Here is a 27,056-nt window from a genome sequence, read left to right as displayed (position 1 = left end):
AGTGACCCAGTACAGCAGGCAGACCGCCTGCATAATAACAATTCACACCGAGCACCTCCTTCTGGGGATGTCAAGGCATGTTATCCCCATGGCCCCAGGGACACAGGACAGCCTCCCCACATTTACAGATGAAGAAACAGGTGCAGAAGGGAGGAGAATGGGCTGTCCTAAGGTCGCAGAGCACAGGACTGGCAGAACTGGGTATACCACCCACGAAGCCCAACTCCTTGTCTCCACCTGGAACAGCCTGCCAGCTGGGAGGTCTCCCAAGACCCACCTTGCTTCCTTGTTCACCAGGAGGTCCTCTTGGCCCCTAGGAAAGCAAAGCAAGAACGTTACATCTCTCCACCAGGGAGTCCCTGGCAAAACCTGCTGAGGTGTGTTTTCAGGGAAGCCTGAACCTATCTCCCCACTTGATCAGAGCGAGGTGTGAGCTGTGCTGTCCAGGGGGAAGGCCGGCGGGTCAGTGGCTGAGGAGGTTGGAACCCACTCCTGCAGGCTCAGCCTCTGACTTCCTCAGGATACCTGTGAACACAGGGCTATTTCTTGCCCTTGCTCAGGCCCCACTGCCCGAGGTCTGAGCCAGGGCGTGAGCAGCTCCACCAGCACTGTGCCTGTTCTGTGCACACCCCAGTTGGAAGACTGCTTTACCAGAGCTGAGAGCGGGAAGGCTCCTGGCTGAGGTGGCTTTTAGGACTGCCATCCAGCTGCCCCAAGAGCAGCCAGCCAAGTACATGAGCTCCTCCACCCCTGGGGCAGGGCTTGCCAAGTTGCCATCCAGCTAGGGAGAAGCAGGGCTGGCCCTAGGGAGACAGCCAGCAGAGCACTGGCCCAGTGGGTCTCATGCAGCCTCTGATCCAGAGGCTCTCTCCTGCCCTGCTTGGGGTATGGACTCTCGGGTCTAATAGGCCTTTCCCAGCTCTGACCACAGAGCCCTAGTGCTGTTTGCTGTTCTCCACTCAGGGGGCCTGCTGTTCGAGACTCCACAGGCCTGCAGGGTGCTCCATGCCAGCGGGGTTCATTCTGCCCAGGCATGGCTTACCGCCTCTTATGGGACTCACCCGATCTCCTGGGTCCCCTGGGCGACCTGGCGGCCCTGGAAAACCTTCTTCCCCATCACCCTGGGGACAAAGAGCAAAGGAAATGCCCAGAAAAGACAAAGGCATCATAGCTCAGGGAACTTAAGGGGACAGGAGCCAGCGAGGATGGCTCTTTGAGCCCCTGCTTCTCCAGGTTAGCAGGGTGGGATCCAGGGAAACAAGGCCACTCCAAGCCACAGCAAAGCCTCCTATCATGCATGCATTGTTCCGGTCATGGCATCAAGTGCCTTTGTGCAGTAGGGAGACTACAGCACAATCCCACAGTGGATTGGGGGGCAAGGGACGGCAGCAGATCCTGCACTAGCACAGCCTGGGCTCTCTTGTGGCCTCTGCCTCTCACCACAGCCCCTCCTCTTACCTTGTCTCCTTTCTGTCCTGGGGGCCCAGCAGGTCCCCGGGGCCCAGGGGAACCAGGATCGCCAGGCAAGCCCTGAGGAACAGGAGAGAAAGAGCTGAGACCAACCTGAGCAACACAGAGACCAGCCCTGAGTGACATGGGGGCAGCAGCCTCCTCAGCCCAGGCACGGCGTTGATGGGAAGCCAGCCTCAGCGTAAGGTTAACACTACCCATACCTAGCAAGGGGGATTTCCCTTTCTATGGAGCCTTATTCTGCCCCTTCCCTAACTCATACCCTACCACCCAACTTCCCCTCCCACCACACCCTCACCCCATCCCCACCTGCCATGCATCTCCACTCCTGGCCCTGGCACGGCAGGGGGAGGTACTCACCGGGATGCCTGGCTCTCCTCTGGGAGGTACCCCATCAATCAGCCCGGGGGGGCCCTAGGGAGACAATCACAGGGAGCTCAGATATCATCTCACGCTCTTCCTACCCCTCTCAACCAGCTATGACCTGATGGCCCCACGAACTCGCTCTGCACCCAAACACAGCCCACTCACCCAGGGGAGCGCATCTTGGCTCAGCCCTGTCGCTAACCGGCTGAAGCTCCCACAGGCCAGCTCCATGACACAGGGAGCAGAGGCCATTCCTGTCCTGTCACAGCATTGCGGGACCCCACCCACTGGCATGAAGGGGCAAGCGCTGCTGAGCTTCACAGCCTGTCAGCCTCTCCCAGGCCAGAGCGCAGCACTCAGGGGAAGAGCCAGGTCACTTACCCGCTCCCCTCGCTCGCCTTTCGCCCCCTGCAAGAGGAAATATACAGGGTTAAAGGGAGGGCTCCCTGCACCTGGCATCCTAGCACCCCCTGGGCTGCCCTGGGTACGCAATGCTCAGTGGGTTTGGTGCACTCACAGCCCAAGGCACCTGGCGGGGAAACCAGAAGCAAAGATACAGCTCAGCATGTTGCCCACCCGCCAGAAGCAGCCACGTGAGTATCTGGCTCATGTGTGCACACCTGGCCAGGGGCCATGGTGGGGCTACATGTGCCTAGGTGAGAGATCCATGGGAACACACAGTGTGCACACATAGGGGCGGGGTGGGGATGATTCAGATACAGAAGGAGGCAGCAGAATCAGGGGGGCAATGGGCACTAATTTCCATTGTGGGGGCTGATCCGTTTCCACCCCTATAGCCAGCGAGGGTGCGAGATGGAGCAGCCTGAGGAAAGGGAACGCCTGGAGGCGGGGGCTGGAGCCAAGCTGGAAGGGGAAAGGACGGCTGGGCAGAGTCAGATCATTTAGGGGACAGAGAAGGGCTGTTTCCCTTCCAGGACAGGACCCCCCAGCAGCTGCATAAGAGCAGCAGCCAGGAAGGGGAGGAAGGAGCCAGGCAGGTGGCTGCTCTGGGCGCCTGGGGCAGAGGAGCAGGGATTCCATGCCACCGCAGCTGCCCTAACCGCACTGCTTCCTCAGCCTGCCATGTGCCTCTGACATCGAGGTGAGGGCCAGCCCCACCACCTTTCCCCAGCCCCGCTGCTGCCCGAGCCTCTGGCACTGCCTGAGCTTCTTCTCCTTGGTGCACCCCCAAACCCAAAGCCCCAGCCCCTGCAGGCCAGGCGAGCTTCTCACAGGCTGTGTGGAAGGTGCTGGTGCAGGCTGCTGAATGTACAGGGTGTGGAGGGGGGAGCTGCATGCCCGGGGAGGCAAGGCATGGCAGGGCCCATGTGCATGGAAGGAGCTGTGCAGGGGTTGCACGGGGGCTGCCATGCGGGTGCACAGTGTTGTGGAGGAGGCTGTTTGCGTGCATGGACAGGGGACGGGGCACAACGTGACTCTTCATCTAGCTGCTCAGGACAGGGCCTCTAACAGTTCCTCCCAAATGGGAGGGGGAACGCACCTTGACAAACTCTCCGGCAGGTCCTGATGGCCCTGGAGGTCCAATGGGCCCAGGAGGTCCTGGATCACCAACTGCTCCTCTAGGCCCAGGGTTTCCAGGAGGGCCAGGATTTCCCTAGACAATCAGAGAGGCTCCATCAGTGCTCTGTGCTGGGGAGTGAGGGCACCATGGACAGAGGACCCTGGATTTTGGGATGAGCCCCTGCAGCCAACCATGCAGGTCTGCAGCACAGCCATCAAACCCAAGTGTGTGTCCAGCCAGTGCTCAGGGTGCTCATATGCTGCCCATACTGCCCAGCATTTCTATGTGCAGGCTTGGCTGTAACCTGGCACAGCTTCACTCTAGATGCGGGGCCCTCAGTCTCTGGCACAGGGTTATGGCAGAAGGCCTCCTGACTCCATAGTTGGTGGGCCAGCAGCAAGGAGTCTAAGAACTTCAGTGTGAGGCCTAGAGGGTGACAGACCCAGGCAAGGTTGCTGAGAGGACTGGATACCTGCTCATCTGGTACTGGGCAAGCCTGTGAGTCCCTCAAACCTCCAGCCACAGGGCAGGGACAGCACAGAGAAGCACAGGCATAGTATAACTTCTATATCTGAGGGGGCAGCTCCAGCCAGGCTAATGGGGCTGCGTGTGCGGGGGCAAATTCCACGCCTGCCTGAGGCTTGCACTTTGGGGAGGCAATGCTTCACCACCCTCCCAAACTACACCCATGTTGAGGAGGCCTGAGAGGGCAGGGTCCATAGAATAAGAGTTGAGCACAGATCTATTCAGAGCAGAAGTGCTGTGGGGCACCAATCCTCATGCAATCTGAGATTCATTGGAATGCTCTCAGTGCCACTGAACGGATCTCAGAGGCTCACACCATGGGGCAGAGAGATACAACCCCCCCACCCCCCGCAGTCCCATTGTGAGTGCCGGGGCCCTGGGCCACAGGACCTCTCCTTTCGTTCCTGTACCCTAATGACCGCACAATCCAAACCTGCTTTCTACTACGTACCGGACTCCCAGGCTCCCCTTTCCGGCCAGGCAGCCCGCCTCCTCCATTCACAATCACTCCTGGATCTCCCTACACAAAACACAAGGCCAAACCTCAGTGCACCAGCCCAGCCCCATACACAAGTGCCTCAGCTTCTCTGGGAGAAGACATGGCAGCTGTACCAGCAACATTGCACCACAGCTCAGGACAGGCAGTGAAGAAGGAATCGGGGAAGGCTCCACAGAGTTACCAGAGTTGGACTCTGGCCAGGACGTAGGGATGAACACCAGACTCTTGGGCAATGGGCCAGGGGACCCAAGATCACAAGTAGCCAGGAACTCAGTTTTAAAAAACTTACCCAGCAGCACAGTGTCCTTGGCACCAGGAGGCGGCACCGAGATCAAAGGAGAGCAATCCCTACTGAGTTGTTCACAGCACTCCAGAGCCAGTGGAGTCTCCACTCCAAGCTTTCAGCTGGTTCCACCCTGCTCAGCTCGGGAGTGCTGCTGTGACCCCAGTATGATGTGTGTGTAATTTACAGGGAGGCATCTAACTGGATCTAAGGTGGAGGGCCTCCCTCTTGCCAATGTCAGAACCTGCTCACAGCAGCGCTGCCTTGCAGGGCTGCAGGACACAGAACTTGGAGGGATCAGGGGTTACCTAAGGTAGGAGGGGCCTGTGGGCCCCCCTACACACACATGGCTAGGTGCCAGCAGAGGTTGCTGCAGACAGAACTCACTGAGCCTTTGGATTGCCCTGCTTGGTGGGAAATCCAAGATGGTGGCCACGTTAGGTGGCACTGGACAGGACGCACTTCTACCTACCGGTTCACCTTTCTCTCCCCGCTGCCCGGGAGGCCCCACTGGGCCCTGCTCCCCCTGGAAGGCAAAGGCAACAGTAAGCAGGGGTGCTCCAGAGCAGAGAGCCAGGCTAACGGGAAAGCGGGAGCAATACATACTGGGAGCCCTCGGAGGCCGGGAATGCCTTGTCTACCCTGGGGAAAAAAAAAAAAAAAAAAAAAAATCAAACAACAAGATGAGGAGTGTCCTCTAGCCAAGGGAGCAGGAGACTGAAGCCAAGAGATCAGGTCTGCACACCATGCACAGAGCAGGATGCAGACACAGACGCAATAGAGCAGGGTAACCGCTATAGTCCATGGCACTCAAGTTACAGTCACCACAGGCAGGAGGCAGGGCCTGGAAGGGGATCGACATGGGAAATGACAGGGGCAACGTGGGTCTCAGAGACCCATTTAATCTGGACTTCTGCAGCCCTCGTTACATGGGATGAAGTCAAGTAATAGCCAGTGGTGCAAAGCATCATGGGAAGGGGGATGCAAATCACCAATGGTAAATATGGCCCAAGAGGAGGAACTAAGAGGAATTACTTACTGGCTGGCCAGAGGAACCAGAGCTGCCAGGGCGACCAGGGCTTCCTGGGATCCCATCCGCTCCTGGTAATCCCTGGGAATGGAAAAGGGAATAAACCAGCAGGTCCTGGCTCTGCTCTGGCCACTGACCTGACCATTCCCAGGCAGGTTCACGCCCCAGAGTGAAAACCTATTTACATTCAAAGCCATCCTAGAGTGCTGAGCCGTGCCAGGGCAGCTATGGGGGCTGTATTTGGAATAGGCATGTCGATTTAGAGGGTCCAATCAGCTGGGATTTAGCCAAAGAACTCTTACTGCAGAGCCCCATTTGGACTTGCTTTTAGCTCCCTAAGTGATTCCATGGGGATAGGCTCCCTCCTGGGTCCCAGTGCCAGAGAAACTCCACAAGAAAGGGGGTTGTGAAAGACAGCTGTATTCCCAGCACTGCCAATGGCCCTAGGATCTCTTACCCAGCCTGTCCATGCCCCTGGCACCCAGCACCACCAATGGCCCCAGTACCTCTGACCCAGCCTGTCCAGGCCCCAGTACCCAGCACCAGCAATGGTCCCAGTACCTCTTACCCAGCATTGTCTGTGCACTTGTACCCAGCACTGCCAATGACCCTGGTACCTCTTACCCATTGTCTGTGCCCCTGGCACCCAGCACCACCAATGGCCCCAGTACCTCTGACCCAGCCTGTCTGTGTCCCTGATACTCAGCACAGCCAAAGGGCCTTGTGCTCAGTGCCTTGTGCATTGTCAGTGCTACTGGCACCCAGCAACGCCAATGGGACTAGTGCCTTGTACTCAGTGCTGTCCATGCCCCTCATGCCCAGCACTGCCAATGGGTTTCAGGGGCATGCATGCCACCAACAGGGACACCAAGGGGTTCCATAGTGGACATGGGCCTGGGGGATGCACCCAGAGGGACCCCAGGGCACTGGCTCAGAAGGAGATCAGAGTTGAACAAAGTGGATATTCTGCCCCTACAATGCAGCCATCCAGTGCCTGGCTCTTCCCTCACGGCACGGGGTATGAAGGGCACTCACTCACTCTTTCCCCCTTTTGGCCTGGCCGCTCAATGATCTCGCCTGGGGCACCCCGTGGCCCCATTGGTCCTGGGGGGCCTGGAAGCCCATTGAGCCCCTAAAAAGAAGAGGAGAGAAAACAGCCATGGAGAAATGACACAGGGTTATGACATGGGGATGCACCCCCAGTGGTAAGGGCAGGCTCGGGGCCTTGGGAGGCTGTAACTATGCTGTTTCCGGTGGGACCCAACTGAGAGTATTAGTTTAGGACAAACTGCTTCAAGCACGGCAGTTACAGCCCAAGGCTGGGGTTTCTATGCACACCAAGGCAAACCAAATCTTGTCTTAGACACCTTATTTGACCTCCTTTATATCAGATTTGGTGCCACTACAGGACCTCGGTTGCAACAATGATCTATATGGTCTCCGATTATATTAATAATGTCACAGAGGCTCCTCTGTGCCCATCAGCTTGCAGCGCCTCCTTCTCCTGCTCTCTGCGCCTCTCCAAAGAAGAGGCAGGACGATTAGCTGCCACAAGAAGCTTTCCCAGGGCAGGCCAGTGAGGGCCCCTAAGGAGCTTAGCGCAGCAGGAGGCCCAGGGAGGGGTCCTGTGATCTCCCCCTGCCTGCTTACTGGGGTGACACTGGGGATTTGTAATAAGGCCCCCTAAAAGCCCCTGCACTACTCCTCACACGAGCCCTCACTGCACAGAGGCTCTGGGGCTGTCACCCCTCAGCTGAGCTCCCCAGTCCCAGTCCATTTCTAGGCATGCCCTGTCCCTTGGTGAGGCCCTGACACTAACACGGGGTCTGCACCCAACCCACATTGAGGGGGGTGTTACCCCCCCCAACCCAGGGGCCCATACACAGAGGGGGGTGTTACCGGGTCTCCAGGGGGGCCAGGCTGCCCCACACGTCCTTTCTGCCCCTGCGCAGAGACACAAAGACAGGAATGAACATCTGTTCCTCTTCCAGGACGCAGGCTGATCAACAGTCAGAGCTTCTAAGTCCTTCAGCTAAGCCACTAAACCAAAGCCCCTCACAGCCCCTGTGAGGGGAGCAGACCCTCCCCTGCCCTGCACCCAGGCACCCCTCCAGCAAATCCCATAATACTCACAGTCTGGCCAGGCTCCCCCTTCTCACCCTGCAGCAAAACAGCAAAGAGGCCAGTTAGGGGGCAGCACAGCAACAGGCAGAAGAGCCACCTGTGAGCATCTCCACTTCCTGCACCTAGGCCCAGCCAGTGCCCAGGGCAGCTCAGACAGTGATGGGCCTGGCCAGGCTGCACCCGGAGTCAGTGCAGAGCTGGCAGGGAAAAGCCATCACCCAACCTGCCTCTGCCCACCTTCCTGGCCACGGGCCTCATGCTCTCACACCCACCACGGTGACAGATACACCTGGGAATGGGGCGCCCTCACCTCCCAAGGGCACCTCGATATCTCCTGACTCCCCACTTTACCACAGCCTGGAGTCCTCTCGGCCACCCCCTCTCCTGTAAGCTGCCCCAACCCAGCCAGGCCTTTCACACAGCCCAGCTCTTCCATGCTGCCTCCCGTCTCATTGCACTGATCCCCCACAATAACTCCATGCCAGCCCATCCCCCCCAGCTCCAGGAGGGGTCCGGCTATCTGCAGCCCCGTCTTGTGCCGGTTCCCTCGTGGGGGGAAGCTGCAGAGGTGCTGACTGGCGTGGGACTCACCTTGGGACACTGAACTGCGCAGGGCTCCAGCTGAGGGGAAAAAGTTCTGCATTAGAGAGAGTGCCCTGGGCAACCAAGTCAGCTCGACCCTGTGCCAAGCCCCCGGGTCAGGGAGCAGCACCCCCCACCTGCAGGGGGACATTATACACATGGGCCACACAGATACTGCATGGGCAGGGGGAGGGGAGAGCTGCCTCCAGCCCCACGGCTTCCATCCCCTGCAGCACCCAAGAGCAGCTCCAACCTGCTCTGGGATGGCTACCCTGGCCCCAGGGCTGCCCCCAGCTGCAGGGCCGGGAGCTAACTGTCTAATCCTGGGGTAGGCAACCTATGGCACGGGTACCAAAGGCGGCACGCGAAGTGATTTTCAGTGGCACTCACACTGCTCGGGTCCTGACCACCGGTCTGGGGGGCTCTGCATTTTAAAATTAAGCTTCTTAAACATTTTAAAATCCTTATTTACTTTACATACAACAATAGTTTAGTTATATATTATATAGACTTATAGAAAGAGACCTTCTAAAAATGTTAAAACGTATTACTGGCACGCAAAACCTTAAATTAGAGTGAATAAATGAAGACTCGGCATAGCACTTCTGAAAGGTTGCCGACCCCTGGTCTAATCACACAAACCCAAACACCCTTGCCCCGCCCCTTCCCTAAGGCCCCGCCCCTTCTCTGAGGCCATGTCTCACTCATTCCATCCCCCCTCCCTCCATCACTTGCTCTCCCCCACCTTCACTCGCTTTCACTGGGCTGGGGCAGGGGGCTGGGGTGCGGGAGTTGGTGCGGGCTGTGGGCTCCGGAGTGGACTCAGGGCTGGGACAGGGGGTTGCAGTGGGGGGGGGAGGGGTGCAGGCTCTGGGAGGGAGTTTGGGTGCAGGAGGGGGCTCAGGGCAAGGGGTTGGGGTGCAGGCTACAGCTGGATGGCGCTTACCTCAGGCAGCTCCCAGTTGGCAGCGCAGTGGGGCTAAGGCAGGATCTCTGCCTGCCCTGCTGGCAAGTCCCTGCGGCCCCTGGGGGAGGTGGGCAGGGGGCTCCGCACGCTGCCACTGCCTGCAGGCAAGACTCCTGCAGCTCCCATTGGCCGCAGTTCCCAGCCAATGAGAGCCGTGGAGTCAATGCTCGGGGCAGGGGAAGCAGGAGGCGATCCCACCTTATCCCTGCTGTGCCACTGGACTTTTAGTGGCCTAAAATCTCCCAGTTTGGTTTCAGTAGCCTCCAGGAGATAGAGACATATTCCGGGAGACTCACGGCAAAACCATAAGGGTTGGCAATCCTACCAGGACAGAAGGCAGCTTCCCCCTGGCAGGCCACTCTCCCCTCTTACCCTGTCTGTGACAGTCACCCTGCAGAGGGTGCTGGCAAGCCTGTCCTCCAGCTCTGACAGGCCGGCCCTTGAATCCTTGGCATAGAAAACATGGTGTGCGTCTTCATTGGTGACAATGCGGCGCAGCTCCTCACGATCTGCCCCATCTATGCCCACCGCCAGCACCTGGATCCCTGCACAGAGCAGACAGGAGCCTCAGGGAGGGGCAGCCTGGCATTAACCCCCCTGGACCCACTGCTCAGGGGAGTGAAGGGAAAGGGGTTAGAGGCTCCAGCACTACTGCCCTGAGCAGGGGTTTTGACCAACCCAGCAGTAAAGGGGAGAGGGAGAAGGTGCCCTCACAATCCCCTTCCTTCCTGCTACTCCCCACTCCTCCCCCCACACACCCCTCTCTTCTCATCATTGTTCACTCCTTCCCTACCCTCCTGCCCTCTTCCTCCTTCCTTAGCCCCCCAACTATTGCCTGATGAGAAAGTGGGAACATTTTGTAATACTTTTGGTGCCTCGGTTTCCCCTATATGCTGAATTGTTACCTAGTGGGTGGAAAAGGACTGTGCTCTCAGGGCAGGCTCGGGACAGGCCGAACTGTCTGAGACTTATGCCCAATATTAATGGAGCATCGGAGAAGACAATGGCAAATCCAATTGCTCAGACATTGGCACTTGGCACCCAGTGACCCAGAGGGAGGCTGAACAGCATTTCCCCAGGGCAAGAACAAAGGACTGGAAAGGGGTGAGGTGGGGGATCAGAGCTAGCTACTGGAAGGAGTCTCTCCATCAGACTCCAGGTGAGAAGATCAGACAGAGGGAGGCAGATGTAACTTGGCTGGGCTCTACTAACCAGAATGGTCTGTGCTTTAACCTTCAGTTCTCTAGACTACCCTAAGGCCTTCCTATGCCCTGCTCCAGTTAGCGAATTAACCTGACTGTGGAAGTGTCACTGCAAACGCTCGGCGAGGTGCATTGATCCCCCAAGAGCGGGCAAGTCTCCCTAGGCGTCTGTCTCAGCTGGACTTGCTGAACAGTGTGAAATAGGAAAGCTGCAGGTACTGAGGACCAGTCTAAAGAGGCGGTGAAGCCGAGTGGCTACCCTGGAGAAAGCACAAGACCCAGAGGGGGACTGGCATGCTGAAGGGATTCCAAAGCTGGGGGTGTAGCACCAATCATGTAGGTCTGCGATACCCATCCCACCCTCTCCACCACATCCCAGCTCCGGGGATCCAGCTCTCACCTGCTGCCTTGATCTCCCTGGCTGGCCCAATGGCATCGTCACCGGAGGGGCTGTCTGCCAGCACCACCAGCACCCCTGGCACACCAGGCCGGCGCCCTGCACTGGGGCTCAGCATGTAGGTCCTGGCAAAGTTGATGGCAGCTCCTGAAGAGAGAAAGTGTATCACTACAAAGCGGGTTTGATGTCACCCCCATCTCACTCCCCATAGGGCCCCGCCATCTCCATCCCTTCCCCCATCACCACTCACCTCCACCCCAGGTTAACTCCAGAGCGGGACCTTGGCCAACTGGGAAGGTGTTCCCATGGTCTGGGGGTGCAGAGTCCAACCCACCACTGCACAGGACTCTCAGAATATAGGCCACTTCCCTTCCTGCCCCTCCCCCATACAGTGTTCTGTCCTCATCCCCTGGCACCAAGGCAGCTAAGAAGCATGACATCCAAAGCTGGCATCACCCCTACCCCACAGCAGGCACGGTGGGGCTCCCTGGGGAAGCCCAGGCTGCAAGCACCGTGCCCCTTACCCAGGGCATTGCCGCTGGGCTCCTCGTAGCGCATGGTGCGGATCCGCTCCAGGACAGTGCCCAGGTCACTGGAGCGATTCAGCAGGACCCACGGGACACTGCGGTAGCTGTAGATCACCATGCCCACCTGGGGAAGAAGGCAAGAGGTCAGCCAGGCTACTGAGATCACAGCCATGATGCGGTCCCAGGACGGGGTGGGATAGGGTGACCAGACAACAAATGTGAAAAATCAGGACAGAGGGTGGAGGGGTAATAGGAGCCTGTATTAGAAAAAGACCCAAAAATTGAGACTGTCCCTATAAAATTGAGACATCTGGTCACCCTAGGGTGGGACCAGCCCTAGGGCAGGGGAAGGGGAAACACAAAATGGCCCGAGGCAGCCCCCAGGACAGGTAGAGGAACAAGGGGTACGTGTGCAGGGTGCAGGTTGCTTCCCCTCCACCCCCCGCATCAGTGGGGAGAACCAGAGCCCAGCCCCCAGGCCAGCCCTGCCCCCCAGTACCTGGGTGGCATCGGGGCCCAGCTGGCCCAGCGCTGAGACAGTGTTGGAGAGCAGGGCACGGACAGTCTCGGCGCTGTAGGCACTGTCCCGGGTGCCATGCACTAGGAAGATGATGTCACCGCGAGCGTCCCTGCAAACTGCATAGCAGAAGGTGATGAGGGAGCCCCGAGGGGTGGTGGGACAGGAAGAAAAGCCCAGCCCAGCTTAGCTCCTGGGGATGGGCCTGACGAAGGAGCTGCTCCCAGCACCTCTGCTCTGGAGGGCCACTCTCCTGTGTGCAGGCCAGGCTCCTGCCCACTGCCCCGCAGCTCAGGATCAGGGGCAGCTGGTGCTAGGGAAGCCTCCACAGCAGGGGTCCCCAACGCGGTGCCCATGGGTGCCATGGCGCCCGCAGGGGCATCTAAATTCCCCCACATCCTGGCTGGCGGTGGAGTATCTGCCGAAATGCCGCCGAATTTCAGCGGCATTTTGGCAGCGACGCCTCTCAATGATGCCACTTGCCACTGACAAGCAACGTCATTGAGAGGCGTCGCCACCGAAATGCCGCAGAAATTCGGCGGATGCTCCACCACCGTCATAGTCCTTCGTCTGGCACCTGCCAGACAAAAAGGTTGGAGACCACTGCTCCACAGCCATCAAAACAGACTCAGCCTGGGCAGTGGCAGATGAACTTCCCCACATGGTGCCCCTCCCAAGCGGTAGCAGAGAGGTCAGGCTCCAGATGAGGCTTCACTGCTGTGCTGAGCTGCCACCTGACTAGCGAGAGCCCCTGTCAAAGCAGCAACTAGGCTGAGCCTCAAATCTCTAAGTGCTCCAATGGGGCAAGGCCCCACAGCCCAGTCCCCACCCCTCCCACATCTGAACTGAAGCCAGACTGGCCCTGGGAGCCACCCAGGCTGTCCCTTACCTGTGCGGTCAGTGAGGGTGGACTCCGCACCCCTGGCGCTCCCGAACAGCGGCCGGATGGTGAAGAGGTATCTGTGCCCCAGCCGCAGCCCTGACACCTGGTGGGAAGTTGCTGACCCGGGCAGTGTACTCTGCGTCTCACCTCCCTCTAAGCCGAACAGAGACAAGGGACTTCAGCACAGACAGGGGCCGAGGGAGACAGCCGCTACCCATCTCCTCTCTCCCCCTCCTGCCACCTCTCTGCCCAGTGCTGTCTCCCTTTGAAGGGGTATTTGAACGGGGGATGGTCAAGGAGCCCATAGCAACGGAAACAGACCCTGTTTCCAGAACCCCAGACGGAGCTCAGCTCCACCCCATCCACCCTGCCCCAGAGCGACCCCCCAGCAGGTCCCCAGGCCTGTCTGGAGCAGGCTGCCAGCTTGGGGAGTTGGGCTCCTGCCCATTAGCGGGGGGCTGAGCCCCAATCTCACTTCAGTGAGCTAGCCCTGAGCCTGGGTTTCCTCTAGGGCTTTGCACAGCCTTAGCCAGGAGTTCTGCAGAGCTAGCTGTGGGCAAAAGAGGGGGTCCCAAAGCTGGGAGCTAGCTGTGGCTCAGCATGGAAGCGAGGTGCCTCTCTCTTCAGGAGGGCCCTTTCTTCAGGCACCCATGGGGCACAGCTCCATGCAGGCTCTAGGAATCGCTGCTGTAGTTCTGCAGCCCCAGAGGCACCCATGCTGGAAAGCTGTTCATTACCTCTGGGCAGCTTCCAGGTGAGGAGGTAGCCGGTGGCTCTGGGAGCTGGAGTCCAGGCCAAGGTCACAGAATTGTCTTGGGTCTCTGTCACCCGGAAATTGGTGACTCGGCCCAGAGGTGCTGGAAGGGTAGGAAAGAATAGGATTTAGAGTGTGCCACCCACTCCAACCCAAGGGACTGGTGCCACCCCAACCCTGCACCAACAGGTGGTGAGGGCATGAGAAGCAAACCCAACCCACCAGGCAAGGGAGGAGGGGTCGGGGAAGCACAGTTCTGCATTTCACCACAGGGTAGCCCCCTGGCTCCAGGCACGGCTCAGCCAGACAAGGTCTCTACGGGGCAGAATTGGGCTCCCCTTAAGAGAGCTGGCTTCAAAGCCTGCTAGGTTGGCTCAGACTCCAGAGAGGGCAAAGCCTGTCCCATCCCGCTCCCCAATGACATGCCAGCAAACAGCCATGGTCGCAGGTTCCCTTCCAGGTCCTCAGATCCTGGGCTGGGAAGGACAGAGCCAGCCTGTGGGAGGGTTGCCCGTACCAGTGTTGGCAGCGATGCCCACAGTCTCACTCTCCTGGCTGCCCACCAGGCTGGTGATCCGGATCTCGTAGCGCTCTCCTGCCTTCAGGCCTTCAATGTCGTAGGAGTTAACATTGGGGGCGAGCAGCTGGCTCCTCTCTGGCCCCCCTGCACCCGGGGAGAGACGAGGTTAAACGGGGCAGAGTGTGCCAGGAGAGAGGTGGGGGAGGAGGGGAAGGAGCTCACCATCTGCTGGCCTCCAGCTCAGGCGGTACCCGGTGCTGCCCGGCACTGGACTCCAGGTGAGGCGAACGCGCTGATCCGAGGAGTCAGTCACCCGCAGGTTCCCCACAGGCTGGGGGGCCACCTCTGCCGCTAGGGGACAGCAACACAGAGGGATGGGGTCAAGGGAGTAGAGGCCTTGCTGCAGCTGCCAGGCCGGGCGCGCAGAGAGGCTCCCCACTAGGACCTGGACGTCCTGGCTCACACGGGCAGGATGGGGAGCACTGGGCTGGGTTCCTCAGCTTCCTGTCAGGGTTCGGAGAGGTCCTAGTGGGGCTGGAGCTGTGCCACGACGCCTCGAAAGAGTTCTCTGGGCTGCGTGGGCGACTCTTACTGGGGCAGACTTGCTGCTAATTCCCTGGCACAGGCAACACGACCTCCAGCTCCCACACAGGCACTGCCCACCAGCTCAGGCCACAGATCTTAGAGCAAGGAGCAGATGGGAGTTCCAGTTCCTACCCACACCCACTGGGAGGGCACCGCCCAGGTCGAGGACACCCTGGACAATGGCAGTCACCAACTCCACCCACAGCCCAGTCTAGGCCCAGCAGAGATCCAGGCCTCCCATGGCCAGGCATCAACACCTACGTGTGGTGACGATGATGGAGACAGGGTCACCCTCGCGGTTGCCAATCAGTGCTGTGACCTTCACGGTGTAGCTGACCCCACCCTCCAGGTTGAGAATGTCAAAGGAGCTGGTGTCACCAGAAACCACCTCACTCGACTCGGAGCCCCCTGCAAAGGAACAGAGGGTTAACCTGGCACCCAGAAGGGGCAGAACTGGCAGGGATGCTGGCCTTGTTCCCGGTGCCCGGAGGGGGAGGAGGGGGACGCAGAGCCAGGTGCTCCACTAGCTGGTGATCAGGAAAGGGAGAGATTCATCTCATAATGCTCAGCTCCAAGTTTATGCCAGTCAGATAATGGCAGAGAGGAGACTCCAGGGCTGGAGGTAAAGGCCCTCTGTCCTTTGAGCGCTAGAGGAGTGGAGTGATGGGGTGTGCAGGCCAAGTCAACCATGCGACTCCCGGAGCTCCCGACACAGTCAGAACAGAGCTGGGTAGAGGTTTGGGGATGTAGGCACCACAGACATTGTGTTGACCTGGCTGGGTACTTTACCGTCTCGCCGGCTCCACACCACCTTGTAGGCTGTCGCCCCAGGCACTCCAACCCAGGTGACCCGGACAACGTTGCTCCTGGACGAGAGGACCTTGAGGCTGGAGACCGTCCCCACCTGCTCTGGAGCTGTGACAGAGGGCAGACAGGACGCCTGGGTTACTAAGAGATCAGTATCGCACAGAGTCACAAGGGGCAGGGAGGAGCTGCACCCTGGGGCCAGGCGAGGCCTCACCTGTTCTAGCTGCAATGGTGACGGGGCTGCCTTCTCTGCTGCCTACCAGGGCCGAAACCCCAATAACATAGATGGCTCCAGCCTGCAGCTCCTCGATGCTGAAGGAGGTCCTGTCAGCTGGCAGGACCCGGGAGATCTCCTGACCTGTGGGAGAGAAGCGCAAGCTGCAGGGGTTGGATTTCATAGGCAGGGCAGGTCTGGGAGGGCAGGGGCGGGCTAAGCTGCTGCGGGAGGGACACCCCAGGACAAGATGCTGCAACGATCAAGGAGGACCACGGCCAGCATGTCATGGCCACACCCCATCCAGCGGGGAGACAATGGCAACAGCAGCTGCCATTTGGATGTGACCCACCAATATGGGAACAGCATGGGCCAGGATTCCAGTCTGTGCTCTCCCCAGGGAGCAGCAGGCCGGGGTCTCCTCAAATAATGAATGATGGGTTAGCCAAGCACAGGCCACTGAGCATGGAATGGCCAAACCAAGTCCCACCCTGCCTGCAGCTGGCACTGGCCTGCAAAACTCCAGCAGCAGGATCTGCTCTGTGAGGCTGCAGCTTATTCCCAGCTATGGCACAGCCAGCCCAGCTGGCCCTAGAATAGATTGGGGGCAGCAACATACCCCAGGCCAAAGCCATTGCAAGCTCTGGGCTGCCAGTGAGCAAAGGGGATCCTGTCACCGGCTCTAAGCAAGAAGCCAGGCACAGAAACCAGTCCCCTGCTGTAACCACTAGACCGTGCTGCAGTTGGGTGCCTCCTAGCAGAGGTAGATGGGTAACGGGGGCATCTCCCAAGGCAAGGAGCCAGTCCGGATAGTCTGACTTCAATGGCCCACCTGAGCACACACACATTCAGTACACCTACCATCACTCGCCCGCCATGTCAACTTGTAGCCAGTCGCCCCAGGAAGCCCACTCCATGCGACCCTCAGCTGGTTGGGTCTGATCTCAGCCACCCGCAGGTTGGTGATGCTGTCCACAGACAGGCGATCTGCAGGGCCGGAGACAGTGTCAGCCCAGACCCCAGAGACTCGTCTGTCAAGCCCAGTCCCCGCAATCAGCCCAGCCAGAAGGCAGGAACAGATGCTGGTGCTAACCAAGGGCTGCATACCCAGAGCCTTCATTGGGAGAACCGGATGCCCTGCAGTGGTGACACCCAGCCCCGCAGGCTTGCTGGGAGAGCTGGACCGTTTAGCCCGAGTGCTGAGCCAGCCTGCTGCCACCCCCAAGTGCTACCCGTGCCCCTGCGCGGGTCCCCACACAGACGTACCCAGCTGGACAGTGATAGTGGCAGGGTCACTTTCCTGGCTGCCCATCAGAGTTGTCACCTGCACCAGGTATGTGGCTCCCTCCTTCAAATCCTGCAGCTCAAAGAAATTCCGGTTGCCTGGTATGCGCCTGATCTCCTCTGAGCCATCTGCAACAAAGGAGAGCACAGGGGAGTCGGTCTCTGTGACCCAGCAGGGAGCGTGGCTCTCACTGCACGGCTACTGCGGCATGGGGAGGCTGGGGGAAGGGCTCTCAGACACTTCGACGCAGGGGTGAAGGCCCTAATGTACTGCTGGTGCATGCCAGGCTCGCCCAACACAAAAGCCCCTGTCACAGCCACCCGCAGCCATGTCCTGCTCCTCCCGTAACTCCCAACCCCTCCGCCCTGCCCTGCCTCCCACAGGCCCTTGCCCCTCCGCCCTGTTCAGTCCCAGCTGTGCATGAGCCCCACCCTGTCATCCCACTGTCCCCCTCCCCACCACAAGATCCAAGTCCTTCACCCTGTTCCCCCCACAGGACCCAGGCCCTCTGCCCTGCCCCATCACTGCCTCCCACACTGTCCACCTTTTATCCATGTTCCACTGACATCCCTCCAGGTGCCAGAGCTCTGCCAGGCAGAGAAGTGGGTACCAACAGGCACGACCCCCATACCACAGCCTATCCAATGCCCATGCCCACGTTCTGCAGGCCAGCTCTTACCCTGCCTGTTAGTGATCACCAGTTTGTACTCAGTGGCCCTGGGTATGGCACTCCACGAAAGTCGCACACGGCCCACACCCACAGGCACCGCTTGCAGGTTGGACACGCTGCTCACTGACGGCTCTGCCATAGAAACACAAGGGAACCCCCCAGTCAGACAGAGCGAGTCCAAGAGGGCGCAGGCATGATTGCCCCAGGGGAAAGGTGCAGTGACTAGGCCCCTGGAGTGGGGTTAATACCGGACATAGTATGCATGGCTCATAGAGCAGGGCTGGGTGCCTGTTCTAGAGAGACACTGCCAGCTGTGCTGAATGCCAGCTGAGCCTGCTGCTGGGAGAGGGAAAAGAGCTAGGAAAAGAGGGACTGACCCCTGTGTGAACTGACAAGAACCCATCTCCCACCCATGCCCCAGTCAGAGCTCCCGGGGTTGCTGGAAGAAATCCCATTTGACTGTGCCTGGGATCAGCTCCACGAGAGGAGAACACTCAGTTCAGCCTATCCTCCCTCAGGCTGACGCAGGCCGATCTCAGCTCCCACTCACCCATCCACCGGGGCTAGCTGGCACTCACCAATGCGGACACTGATGGGGACAGCACTGCCCTCGCGCCTGCCAATCAGGGCTGACACACGCACTACATAGGTGACCTCCTCTCTCAGGTCCTCGAGCTCCAGCGTGGTCTGGGTGCCTGGGATCAGCCTGGTCCTGTCACTGCCATCTGCAGGGATGAGAGGAATGAGGAGGCTCAGGGCTCCCTCCAGCTCTGATGTCACAGAGGGACTCTGACGTAGCTGATGTGACATCCCTGCTACTCTCAGACCCAGATACAAAGCACTGCACCCCCACCCACAGGCCAAGCCACGCTGACCCCAGCTGCCTCTTTGGCCTTTGGGCACAGATCTCTTGGCTGGGGAGCTGACTGGGCTGGAGAGTGGAGGGGGAGCAGGTACCACTCCTTCCCCACTACATTCACATGTCTGGTCTGATGGGCAGGGTGAGTGCACTTCAATCAGAGCCCACTTGCATGGCCTGGGGCGGAGGGGCCTGGAAGCACACATGCTATTCCATATCACCCAGCAGAGGGTGGCCCACTAGCTGGTGCCCGGCCAATGGTGCTGTGGAGGAATGCCAGGCCTGGGGTGGCTAGAGCACCTGGAGCTGGTGGACTGGGAACTGGTAACCCCCCCACTACTGAACATGAGTTTGTGAACATGTGCTCCCTGTTTGTGGCATCAGCTTTGTGTCGCACAATTCAGCTGTGGCCTGACAGGTGTGAGGCAAACCTTCAAAATGTGTCCCCAGTGTAGCAGACACAGCAATATGCCTGCCTGAGTCTGCTGGCAACCTGAAACAATACCTCAGACGTGGGAACTGCTCTATTCACATGAGCATGGGTTGTTGACTCCCGAACCTAATGATCACAGTGTAAATGCTAACTCTTAACTATTTCAGTGCTGCTCATTTTGGCAAGTGTCCAGCTAACAGGCTTATGCCACTAATCCAAGCTGCCTCCTGCAGTTCCCCAGAGGCCAAAAGCCCCAGCTGGCCCCTACCCAGCTTCCCCATCACAGCTTCAAACACAAGGCTGTGCAGCACACAGAGAGGGACAGTGCAGAGTGCACTGCAGTGAATATCCAAATCACAGCACAAAGGAGAAAGCGGGGCAGCAAGGGGGCACTGCAGTGTGAGCTTTAATCACTCACAGACTTAATGCCATCAAAACCTATGGTCTCATATTTAGCATCTATCTCAGAAATCTCAGCCAGCTGCTCCCAAGCACTCAGCACAGGGCTAGTGCCAGCCAACTAAACAGTGAACAAGTCCTCACCTGTCCTCTCAGCAGGATTGGGAGATGAAGGACTGAAGGGCTGCTTCGCAGAAGCACTGATGTGGGGTGGATCTCTAACTGTGTGTGGAGGTGTCATTCCCAGGACTGCAGTTAGCCTCCATTGGGTATCTAGACACCCAGGGTCTCCAGGGCTTTGGCCTGTCCCAGTCCCCCCCTGCGCCCCCACTGGGCCTCAGATGCGTCAGGAGGCAAGTGGCATTCCAAAGAGTCAGCTCTGGGTGGGTCTGGAACTCCAGCCTGGAGCCACAACTCTCCTGCGGCCCCCCCAAGCACTGGCTCCCCGCTGGAGACTCACCCTGGGAGTTGCGCAGCACAATCTTGTATTCGGTGGCACCCGGGACCCCAGTCCAGGCCAGCCGGATCCTCTTCCCCATGGTATCAACGACCCGCAGGTCAGAAATGCTGCCCACTGGGGGCTCCACTCCTGCAAGACAAGACAGCGCTAGGGCCATGGCTCGGAGCTGGGCAGGCAGAGCCTGGGACACCATGCAAACTGGAAGGAGAGGGCGGGGCACCACAGATGTATGGCACAGTCAGAACAGGCCTGGCAGAGCCAGGAGATCCTGCCCTCACCCAGTTCATGGGGTTCCTGGCACGCCCACTGTTGCACGGATGGAGGCTCCAGTGCAAGGGAAAGGACAGGTTTGATCACTGTTTGCCCAGCACCCAAGTTGCTTCCTTTGAAATCGTACAGTCAAGGAGCTCCAGGAAGGGGGCAGGTCTGTCAGCCCCACGCAGTCTGGGCCTGGCAGGGAGCCCAGCATTTAGCAATGACCCCACCCATGCTGCCAAGCCAGAGCCTAGCGGGGAGCCGGGAGCAGAGCAGGAGCCCTGTGCTGGGGATGTCACTCACTTGGAGGGCCACCCACCCAAAAAAGGCTGGCAGGATGTTACAGAGCCACTTGCATTGTGCACTGGGCACCTCCAGGCTCTGGGATTCCTCTCCTTTGCCCACTCCACCCATGTGGGCCCTAAGGGCTTTCACTCACCGGTCTGGGAGATGGTTACAGGTGTGGCCACCTCCCTCCCATCGTACAGGGTGTAGAGGGTGATGCGATATTCCGTGGCTGGCTGCAGGCCAGTGAGCTGGTAGCTGTTGATGTTGGTGGGCAAGGACACAGTCTTTGGGGGCTCAGCACCTGAGAACCAGAATGGAGTAGGGAGGGATGAGGCAGTCACTTGCTGCTTCCCAGCCCTGAATCTCAGCACTTCCCCTCCCCTTAGTCCTCCCAGAGACCCCTGCACTGGCAGCTGGATCCCCCTGAACCGCTTGGCCAGTCTGTGAGCCAGACCTGGAGCCCAGCTGAGCCTGAGGAGATCCAGGGTGGGGATCTATCACCCTACCCCCACGCAGACACGGCCTTTCAGCCTCTCCAGTAGCCTTCCCCGCCCCCTGCCCAGGAGACCTGGCCAGCCTACCTGTTGCTCTTCTCCACTCCAGCCGGTAGCCACGGGCATCGCGGATGATGTTCCAAGCCACCTGGATGGATGTTGGGCCCAGAATGACGGTCCTCAGGGACTGGACTATGCCTGTTTCTAGAGGAAGGACAGACAGATGGCCAGATTGAGCTCAGCAGCATGAAGGCTCTCGACGGAGCCTGGAGCCCACCGAAGGGAAACACTTAGGCTTCCAAATCCATCTCCCAGGCTGAGCCGATAGCTGGGCTCCCAACAGAGTAGCGCTCTGGGAAGTGAGGTGGTGGGCCTCAGTTCAGTGCCCACCACCACAGCTGTTGCTAATTACCACCAGCTGGGCTGCATACCCTCCTCCAATGGAGGGTCCTCCCCTGGCAGCTCGTGGGGGAAGCAGCTCTGGCACTGCCTCAGCGGGGCCTGCTCTGGGTAGGGATTCAGTCTGTGGGGCTGGCAAGCCGGGGGCTGCACTGGCGAGAGAGCCACTATGCCAGGAGAAGGGAGGAACAACAGGGCTGGGGAGATGGCCACCCCACTCCCTCCCCCAGGCCGCACCGGGGCTGACATCAGCACATGCATGCTGGTATCCTGTCTAGGTGGGGAGTGGTGACCCTTTGCCCTGAGCTAGCTACCTCCTGCTCCCCCTCCCTCCCCTCATGCTGTGATCTCCCCACTCCTAACATCTCTGCCCCTGGGGTTCTCCACCTCTCTGGACCTTTTATGAGCTTGAATCAAACAAAAATGCCCTGTATCCAATATCAGTAGTGCCATTCTTGGCTCACGAGCCCAATGGCCTGGAAAGACCTGGAAAGGCCCAGGAGCCCCAGCAGGGCTCCCATGAGCCCCCTACAGAGGGCTCCTTCTTCCTCCCGCCTACACCATGGTGGGGCACCAGGCACAGCATCCCCGGGCCAGGCCTGGAACAACTGATGCTCCCATCCAGAAAAAAGACATGGTAAAATTAACTCTCCATCTCCCTCTGCTTTAGAACGTGTCCAGAAATGTTTGTGCCATGGGGGCACCCCAGGGCTGAGCCCCCCGCTTACAATAGGGGCCTCCCTCCCCAGGGACCTGTGAGAAAGGAAAGGCTACTGTGTCCTGGCCTGGAGAATGGCATTAACCCCCTGGAGATCCGGCCAAGGGCACCAGGGATGGTACTACTGGGGTCAACCAGCAGAGATACTGTCAGGACTGTTTCTGTAAGAGCAGCCCCAGTCTCCTCCCCACTTGACTGTAGGTGCCATCTCATCCCGCTTCCTGGACATTACAAAAGCGCTCTCTCAGCCAGGATCCCTTCAGTACCATATTAAACCCCCCCCCCCCCAACCAGACCAGGATGCAGAGCTACTGTGTCCCCTGTACATTGCTCTCCCATGAGAGGGATACCAGCCAAGCCTGGGGCCACGTGCATTGATAGTACTTTGTGCTGCTCCAGCTGCGTGTCCTATTGGCTCTCTGGACATACTCAGAGCGTAAGTTCTTGGGGGCTTGACCTCTCTCTTCATTATATATGCATGGGTGGTCATCTGTGACACAAGAATCTCTTCTTGCCAACTGGCGAGGAGCACAGAGGGGCTGCACAGGGCTGATTGGGATCTCCTGGATCTGGTATATATGTTCTAGCTCACCAAAGAGTGCCGTGGAAGGTCACAAACAAAAGCCAGTGTCACATTCATCATCAGTATCAGGAAATGCATGTACAGAGGTTTCGTAAGGAGTTATGTACATACACTGAAAATCATGTTTTCTAGGTCAAGCAAAAGGTGAAAAAAACAGGTTTTCTGCCAGTCAAGAAATGTTTCTCTATCTGGCTGCTTACATGGAAATGGAAGTATTGTCTGCTTCACAATGGGTCTCCCCTCAGCAGGCTGAATTGAGTGCTAACAAAGTTTTGGAAAAAGTAATAGGAAGAAGCAAACAGTGGGCAGGGAGAACAATACTTGAAGTGCACATCAAAGATTTTCTCAAATATATCTGGGGCAAAGAAGACACTCTGGCATCCTTCACCTAGGAAGCAAACAGACTGTGAGATTGCTTCATGAAAGAGGGGTCTCCATCAGACTTGGCTGAAAACACTGGTAAGCACGTTGGGCAAGATCTGCTCCTTCAGACAGGAGGAGAAGTTGTTAATGTAGTTATCTAGAGAGCTGGTGATGATTTTGTTTTGTATGTAACCATTTATTTCCGATACCCTTACTCACTATCACAGGAATCTCTGTTCTTTGATGATAAACCTATTCTAGTTTTCACTGTCAATATATCTCAGCGCTGTGTGTTAAGCAGAGTGCTGGTCCTGAGCTCAGTCTGACAAGCTGGTGCATACAGTTCCTTTGGGGACAGCAGGCCTGATAATTCTAAGAGTGGCTGGTGGATCAGTGGCTGGATGTTGCACTGTATGCTCGGAGGACTCAGGGATTGGCGTGTGCCGATTCCTACCTGTTCAGAGAGCAAGGCCTGTGGGGATCTGGAAGGCAGTGCTTGGGCTGCCAGTGGCTGCTGGAAGCTGATCCACAGAAGTGACTTCCTCATGCTAAGGACAGGTGGGGGGGGGGTGCCTTGCTCCTGGGGAGTGTCACAATCTATACAGGGCTTGGCACAATGGAGCCCTGACTGGGGCCTCTGGGTGCTACCATAGTGCAAATACTACAGTTATCCCAAAGAGAGACCAGTTTCTTGGCACAGACCCTGCCCCCACCCCTCAGCGGTGGAAAGCCTCTCCCATGGCCATGCACACACCTGTTCTTCTCCTAATGGAGGCTGGGGGCCCCTCCACTTGCCCGTAGAGTGAAGTGACCGTCAGCAGGTAATCTGTGTCTGGCTGCAGCCCTGTCAGCAGGTAGGAATTCTTGCTGGCATCCACATCAAATTTCCGAATGTCCTGGCCTGAGATAATCCAGAGCAAAAAGGCTTAAGGCACAATTCCTGGCCGTCTGTTCAAATGAGAGCCCCATGCAACCCCAGGGTCTCCACATCAGACCAGACCAACAACCCTTCCAGTCTGCTGTCCCACCTCCTGATTGCATGGGGCCAGAGCCACGCTGCTAATCCAGTATCCCTACCTCCATAACACAGTAAAATCAAGTCTAGTCTGGCATCCCTCCATACACCAGGCCACACCCCAGGCCCATCTCATCAGGACTTGGATTCTGGGCTGTCAAAGGCCAGCAAACATCCTGACACCACTCCCACACCCAGCCACACGTGGCTTTGTCAGTAAAAACTCTTCATGTTAATAGACAAGCTGGGGGATGATCGAACAAGAAAGCTCCCCCCACCCCATCTCAGATACAGGTGACTAACATACAGGGCCTGATCCTACCCATCCTCGACAAGCAGAACTCCCAGAGTTCTGTGCCCAGAAGTGTGCAGGCCTGGGTCCTGCACCTGTGACCCAGATGTGTGGGCCTTTCTGGAAGGATTCAGCAATGGGCTCTGTACAGACAACGTGGCTAACCAGGCTGAAAAGCTGCGCAAACCCCAAAGTGCTTGGAGAGGTCATTTCCAGGAACTCACGGACACCTTTCAGTCTGGTGTGACTGGGCCTGATTCTCTATGTGTCTCAGGGGCGGAAGGAGAGATCCCCAGTACCCCCAGAACAGGGCCTTGCCTAGTCTTCCAGAGAACGGACAGAGAGCCGGGCGCATGGCCTCTCCCCACCCAGTCCCAGGCTGTTATGCCCCTGGGACTGGCACAAGGCCCAGCAGGGCAGCAGGTATGGATCTGAATTGCTCTCAGTGTCATAAAGATCCTCTTGATAGAAATTCATCGCCCCGGCCCCTTTTGCTCATTCCATTCCTCCCTGCACAACTTTCTTCCTCTCACCCCCAACTGCTCAAACAGCTCTGCCACCTGCCCTCCTCTTCTCCCCCTGTACGTGCTTGTCTGCCACTTCGTTCCCTTCTGTCTTGGGCATCCTGCCCAGCCCCTTGGTCCCTTTCTCCCCTCAGCATGTTGCCTCACTTGCCTGTCCTCCAGCCACTCTGGAAGCTCCAGTCTCTCCACACTGCAGCAGCAGGTGCTCCAGAGAACACAGTTTGGGACTCTCTGCCCCATAATGCACCTGACTACAGAAGAGTCCTGTACCATGGGAGGGGTGCATCTGCTCTGCTGGAAGGCATGCCAGCCCTCCCACCCCCACCCACCCGCTCCTTAGAGCTTGCACCACAGCTCAGCACGATGGGGTCCCCATCATCCAACCCGGAGATCTGGGGACCCGTGTCCATTGTTCAGTCTACAGACCCTGCCACTGGTTTTTGGAAAGGAGAGAGTTCTAGTGAATCAGGCAGATCTACCTGAGGGGAGCCCCCACGAGACCCGGTATCCAGTAGCTCCACTCACACTCCGCCAGGTCACCAGCATGCTCTGCTGGGAGATGTTCTGAACTGACAGCTGCTGCACCCCTTCCAAACGCACTAGGGGGAGAGGGAATCAAACAAAACACACAACCATGGCACAAATGTGAGACCCAGAGGGAGCAGCCTTCACGCAACCCACAAGGTAGCCAAAGGATACCGCAGAGTCCAGCCCAGTCCAGCCACCCTACTGCATTGTCAGCTCCCATCAGAGACACTAGAACAGCAGATGGTACTTACAGGTTCGGCCGGTTAGCTGGGACGGTGCTGCCGTCTGCCGCTGGGAGATAGGCTGAAGCGTGACCACGTAATCAGTGTTGGGGCGCAAGTTGCTGAGCGTGACGGACACAGTGTTGGCTCCCAGGCTCATCTCCTCTGCTTGAGCCTCACCTGTGATGGGCACAGACAGCAACACATGAGTGGGGCCCAGCACCTGGGGTTAGAACGGGGGGGGACACGGGACTATCCATTGGAAGGCAGGGGGCTCTGGCGCTACAGGACACCACCCCTGTCCTTGGGCAGGCTGCAGAACACAAGCTGTCTGTGTGGGGCTTCAGACAGGCCTTCCCTTCATGCAGTAGGTCAAGACTGTAACACTCTGGGGCCCAGGTGGGGTGGCGAGGGGGAGCCCCAGGTATATGCAGCACAGAGCACACTTGCCCTCCCACATGTGCAAGCACGTGGTTAGCAGCATGAGCAGACACGCTATGTGCACTCAGTACATTCATTCCCAGCAGCAGGGTTCTGCCAGTGCAAGAAGCTAAACAAAGATCAGGGGCTCAAGCAAACCAGGCAGGGCTGGGAAAAGGGAGCAAGGGCCCCACTTGCACTCCCTGGTAGGGAACTGTAGGTAAGTCCTGACACCCCCTTGCAGATGCCATGAGAGAGGAAGATGGCAAGGAAAGCTCCACACTCAGTTCTAAGCTGGCTCCCTCAGCTGGGCACTGGGTCTGGGCAGGGCACATGGGTGGTTCTGATGAGCTCAGTGGTGTTTTTGTGCCTTCAGGGCCAGCATTCTCTGCTGGGGAGATGCACTGCCATGGCAGCCAGGCGTGGCAGCATGCAGGGCGAGGCACATTAGGAGTGCTGCCAGGGCCACATGCACTGGGATGGCTGCAGGCTGGGGAGGGGCAGCTCTAGGTGCAGCTTCCTATAGAAAACAGCACGGGAGGAGGGGAGGGGCCTTGAAACCAGCTACACTCCTGTCCGAACCCCAGCATGGACAGAGAGTCTCTGTACACACACACACACACACACACACAGCACATGTACTGACCTCCTCCCGTACACACAAACCAGTCCTGTACACCCACACCCCAGCACCCACACAACTGACCCCAAAACACGCACCCAACCCCCTTCCAAACCACCCCACACACATACACGCTGGATATACAGAAGCACCTCAGCCCACACATTCCCCCCCAACACGTACAGCTGCAGCAAGAGGAGAGCTGGGGCAGGAACCCGCTCTCACCTATGAGGTGCCTGGGCTTCACTCTGGCACATGATCGCCACTCACTGTATCACAGAGATCCTGGTGGCACCGCCCACCCCCTTCGGGCACAGCAGCTGCTCTGCACTGACCCCAGCACAGCACAGCCTCCCAAAGGAGCAAGAGGCCATTCAACTGGCTCTGTGTCTGCCTGCCTTGGAGGGAGTCCACACGTCTGTCTGCTTCTTGGGGTTCGTAGCTAATAAAGCTG

The 27,056-nt window shown here is 58.4% G+C and overlaps 1 protein-coding gene across 1 annotated transcript in view; it reads right to left on the bottom strand.

The window, feature by feature from the left end:
• Nucleotides 1-27,056, bottom strand: part of COL7A1 (collagen type VII alpha 1 chain) — a 96,847-nt gene that overhangs the window by 65,142 nt on the left and 4,649 nt on the right. Inside the window, exons 8-37 of the mRNA XM_075073324.1 lie at nucleotides 25,591-25,740; nucleotides 25,291-25,410; nucleotides 23,735-23,881; nucleotides 21,005-21,121; nucleotides 20,575-20,724; nucleotides 19,881-20,009; nucleotides 18,308-18,454; nucleotides 17,739-17,861; nucleotides 17,041-17,187; nucleotides 16,636-16,761; nucleotides 15,775-15,918; nucleotides 15,543-15,668; nucleotides 15,015-15,161; nucleotides 14,391-14,519; nucleotides 14,166-14,312; nucleotides 13,632-13,751; nucleotides 12,901-13,047; nucleotides 11,994-12,130; nucleotides 11,492-11,618; nucleotides 10,971-11,114; nucleotides 9,741-9,913; nucleotides 7,829-7,855; nucleotides 6,706-6,827; nucleotides 5,705-5,776; nucleotides 5,138-5,191; nucleotides 3,338-3,451; nucleotides 2,218-2,244; nucleotides 1,459-1,530; nucleotides 1,062-1,121; nucleotides 278-313 (exon numbers count right to left, since the gene is read on the bottom strand). Coding sequence (XP_074929425.1) covers nucleotides 278-313; nucleotides 1,062-1,121; nucleotides 1,459-1,530; nucleotides 2,218-2,244; nucleotides 3,338-3,451; nucleotides 5,138-5,191; nucleotides 5,705-5,776; nucleotides 6,706-6,827; nucleotides 7,829-7,855; nucleotides 9,741-9,913; nucleotides 10,971-11,114; nucleotides 11,492-11,618; nucleotides 11,994-12,130; nucleotides 12,901-13,047; nucleotides 13,632-13,751; nucleotides 14,166-14,312; nucleotides 14,391-14,519; nucleotides 15,015-15,161; nucleotides 15,543-15,668; nucleotides 15,775-15,918; nucleotides 16,636-16,761; nucleotides 17,041-17,187; nucleotides 17,739-17,861; nucleotides 18,308-18,454; nucleotides 19,881-20,009; nucleotides 20,575-20,724; nucleotides 21,005-21,121; nucleotides 23,735-23,881; nucleotides 25,291-25,410; nucleotides 25,591-25,740 — 3,481 coding nt within the window. The remainder of the gene's footprint in view (nucleotides 1-277; nucleotides 314-1,061; nucleotides 1,122-1,458; nucleotides 1,531-2,217; nucleotides 2,245-3,337; nucleotides 3,452-5,137; nucleotides 5,192-5,704; nucleotides 5,777-6,705; nucleotides 6,828-7,828; nucleotides 7,856-9,740; nucleotides 9,914-10,970; nucleotides 11,115-11,491; nucleotides 11,619-11,993; nucleotides 12,131-12,900; nucleotides 13,048-13,631; nucleotides 13,752-14,165; nucleotides 14,313-14,390; nucleotides 14,520-15,014; nucleotides 15,162-15,542; nucleotides 15,669-15,774; nucleotides 15,919-16,635; nucleotides 16,762-17,040; nucleotides 17,188-17,738; nucleotides 17,862-18,307; nucleotides 18,455-19,880; nucleotides 20,010-20,574; nucleotides 20,725-21,004; nucleotides 21,122-23,734; nucleotides 23,882-25,290; nucleotides 25,411-25,590; nucleotides 25,741-27,056) is intronic.

The sequence above is a fragment of the Chelonoidis abingdonii genome, chromosome 17, assembly GCF_003597395.2.
Source record: "Chelonoidis abingdonii isolate Lonesome George chromosome 17, CheloAbing_2.0, whole genome shotgun sequence".
In the NCBI taxonomy this organism is placed as follows: Eukaryota; Metazoa; Chordata; order Testudines; family Testudinidae; genus Chelonoidis; species Chelonoidis abingdonii.
This window is presented reverse-complemented; position numbering and strand designations above follow the sequence as displayed.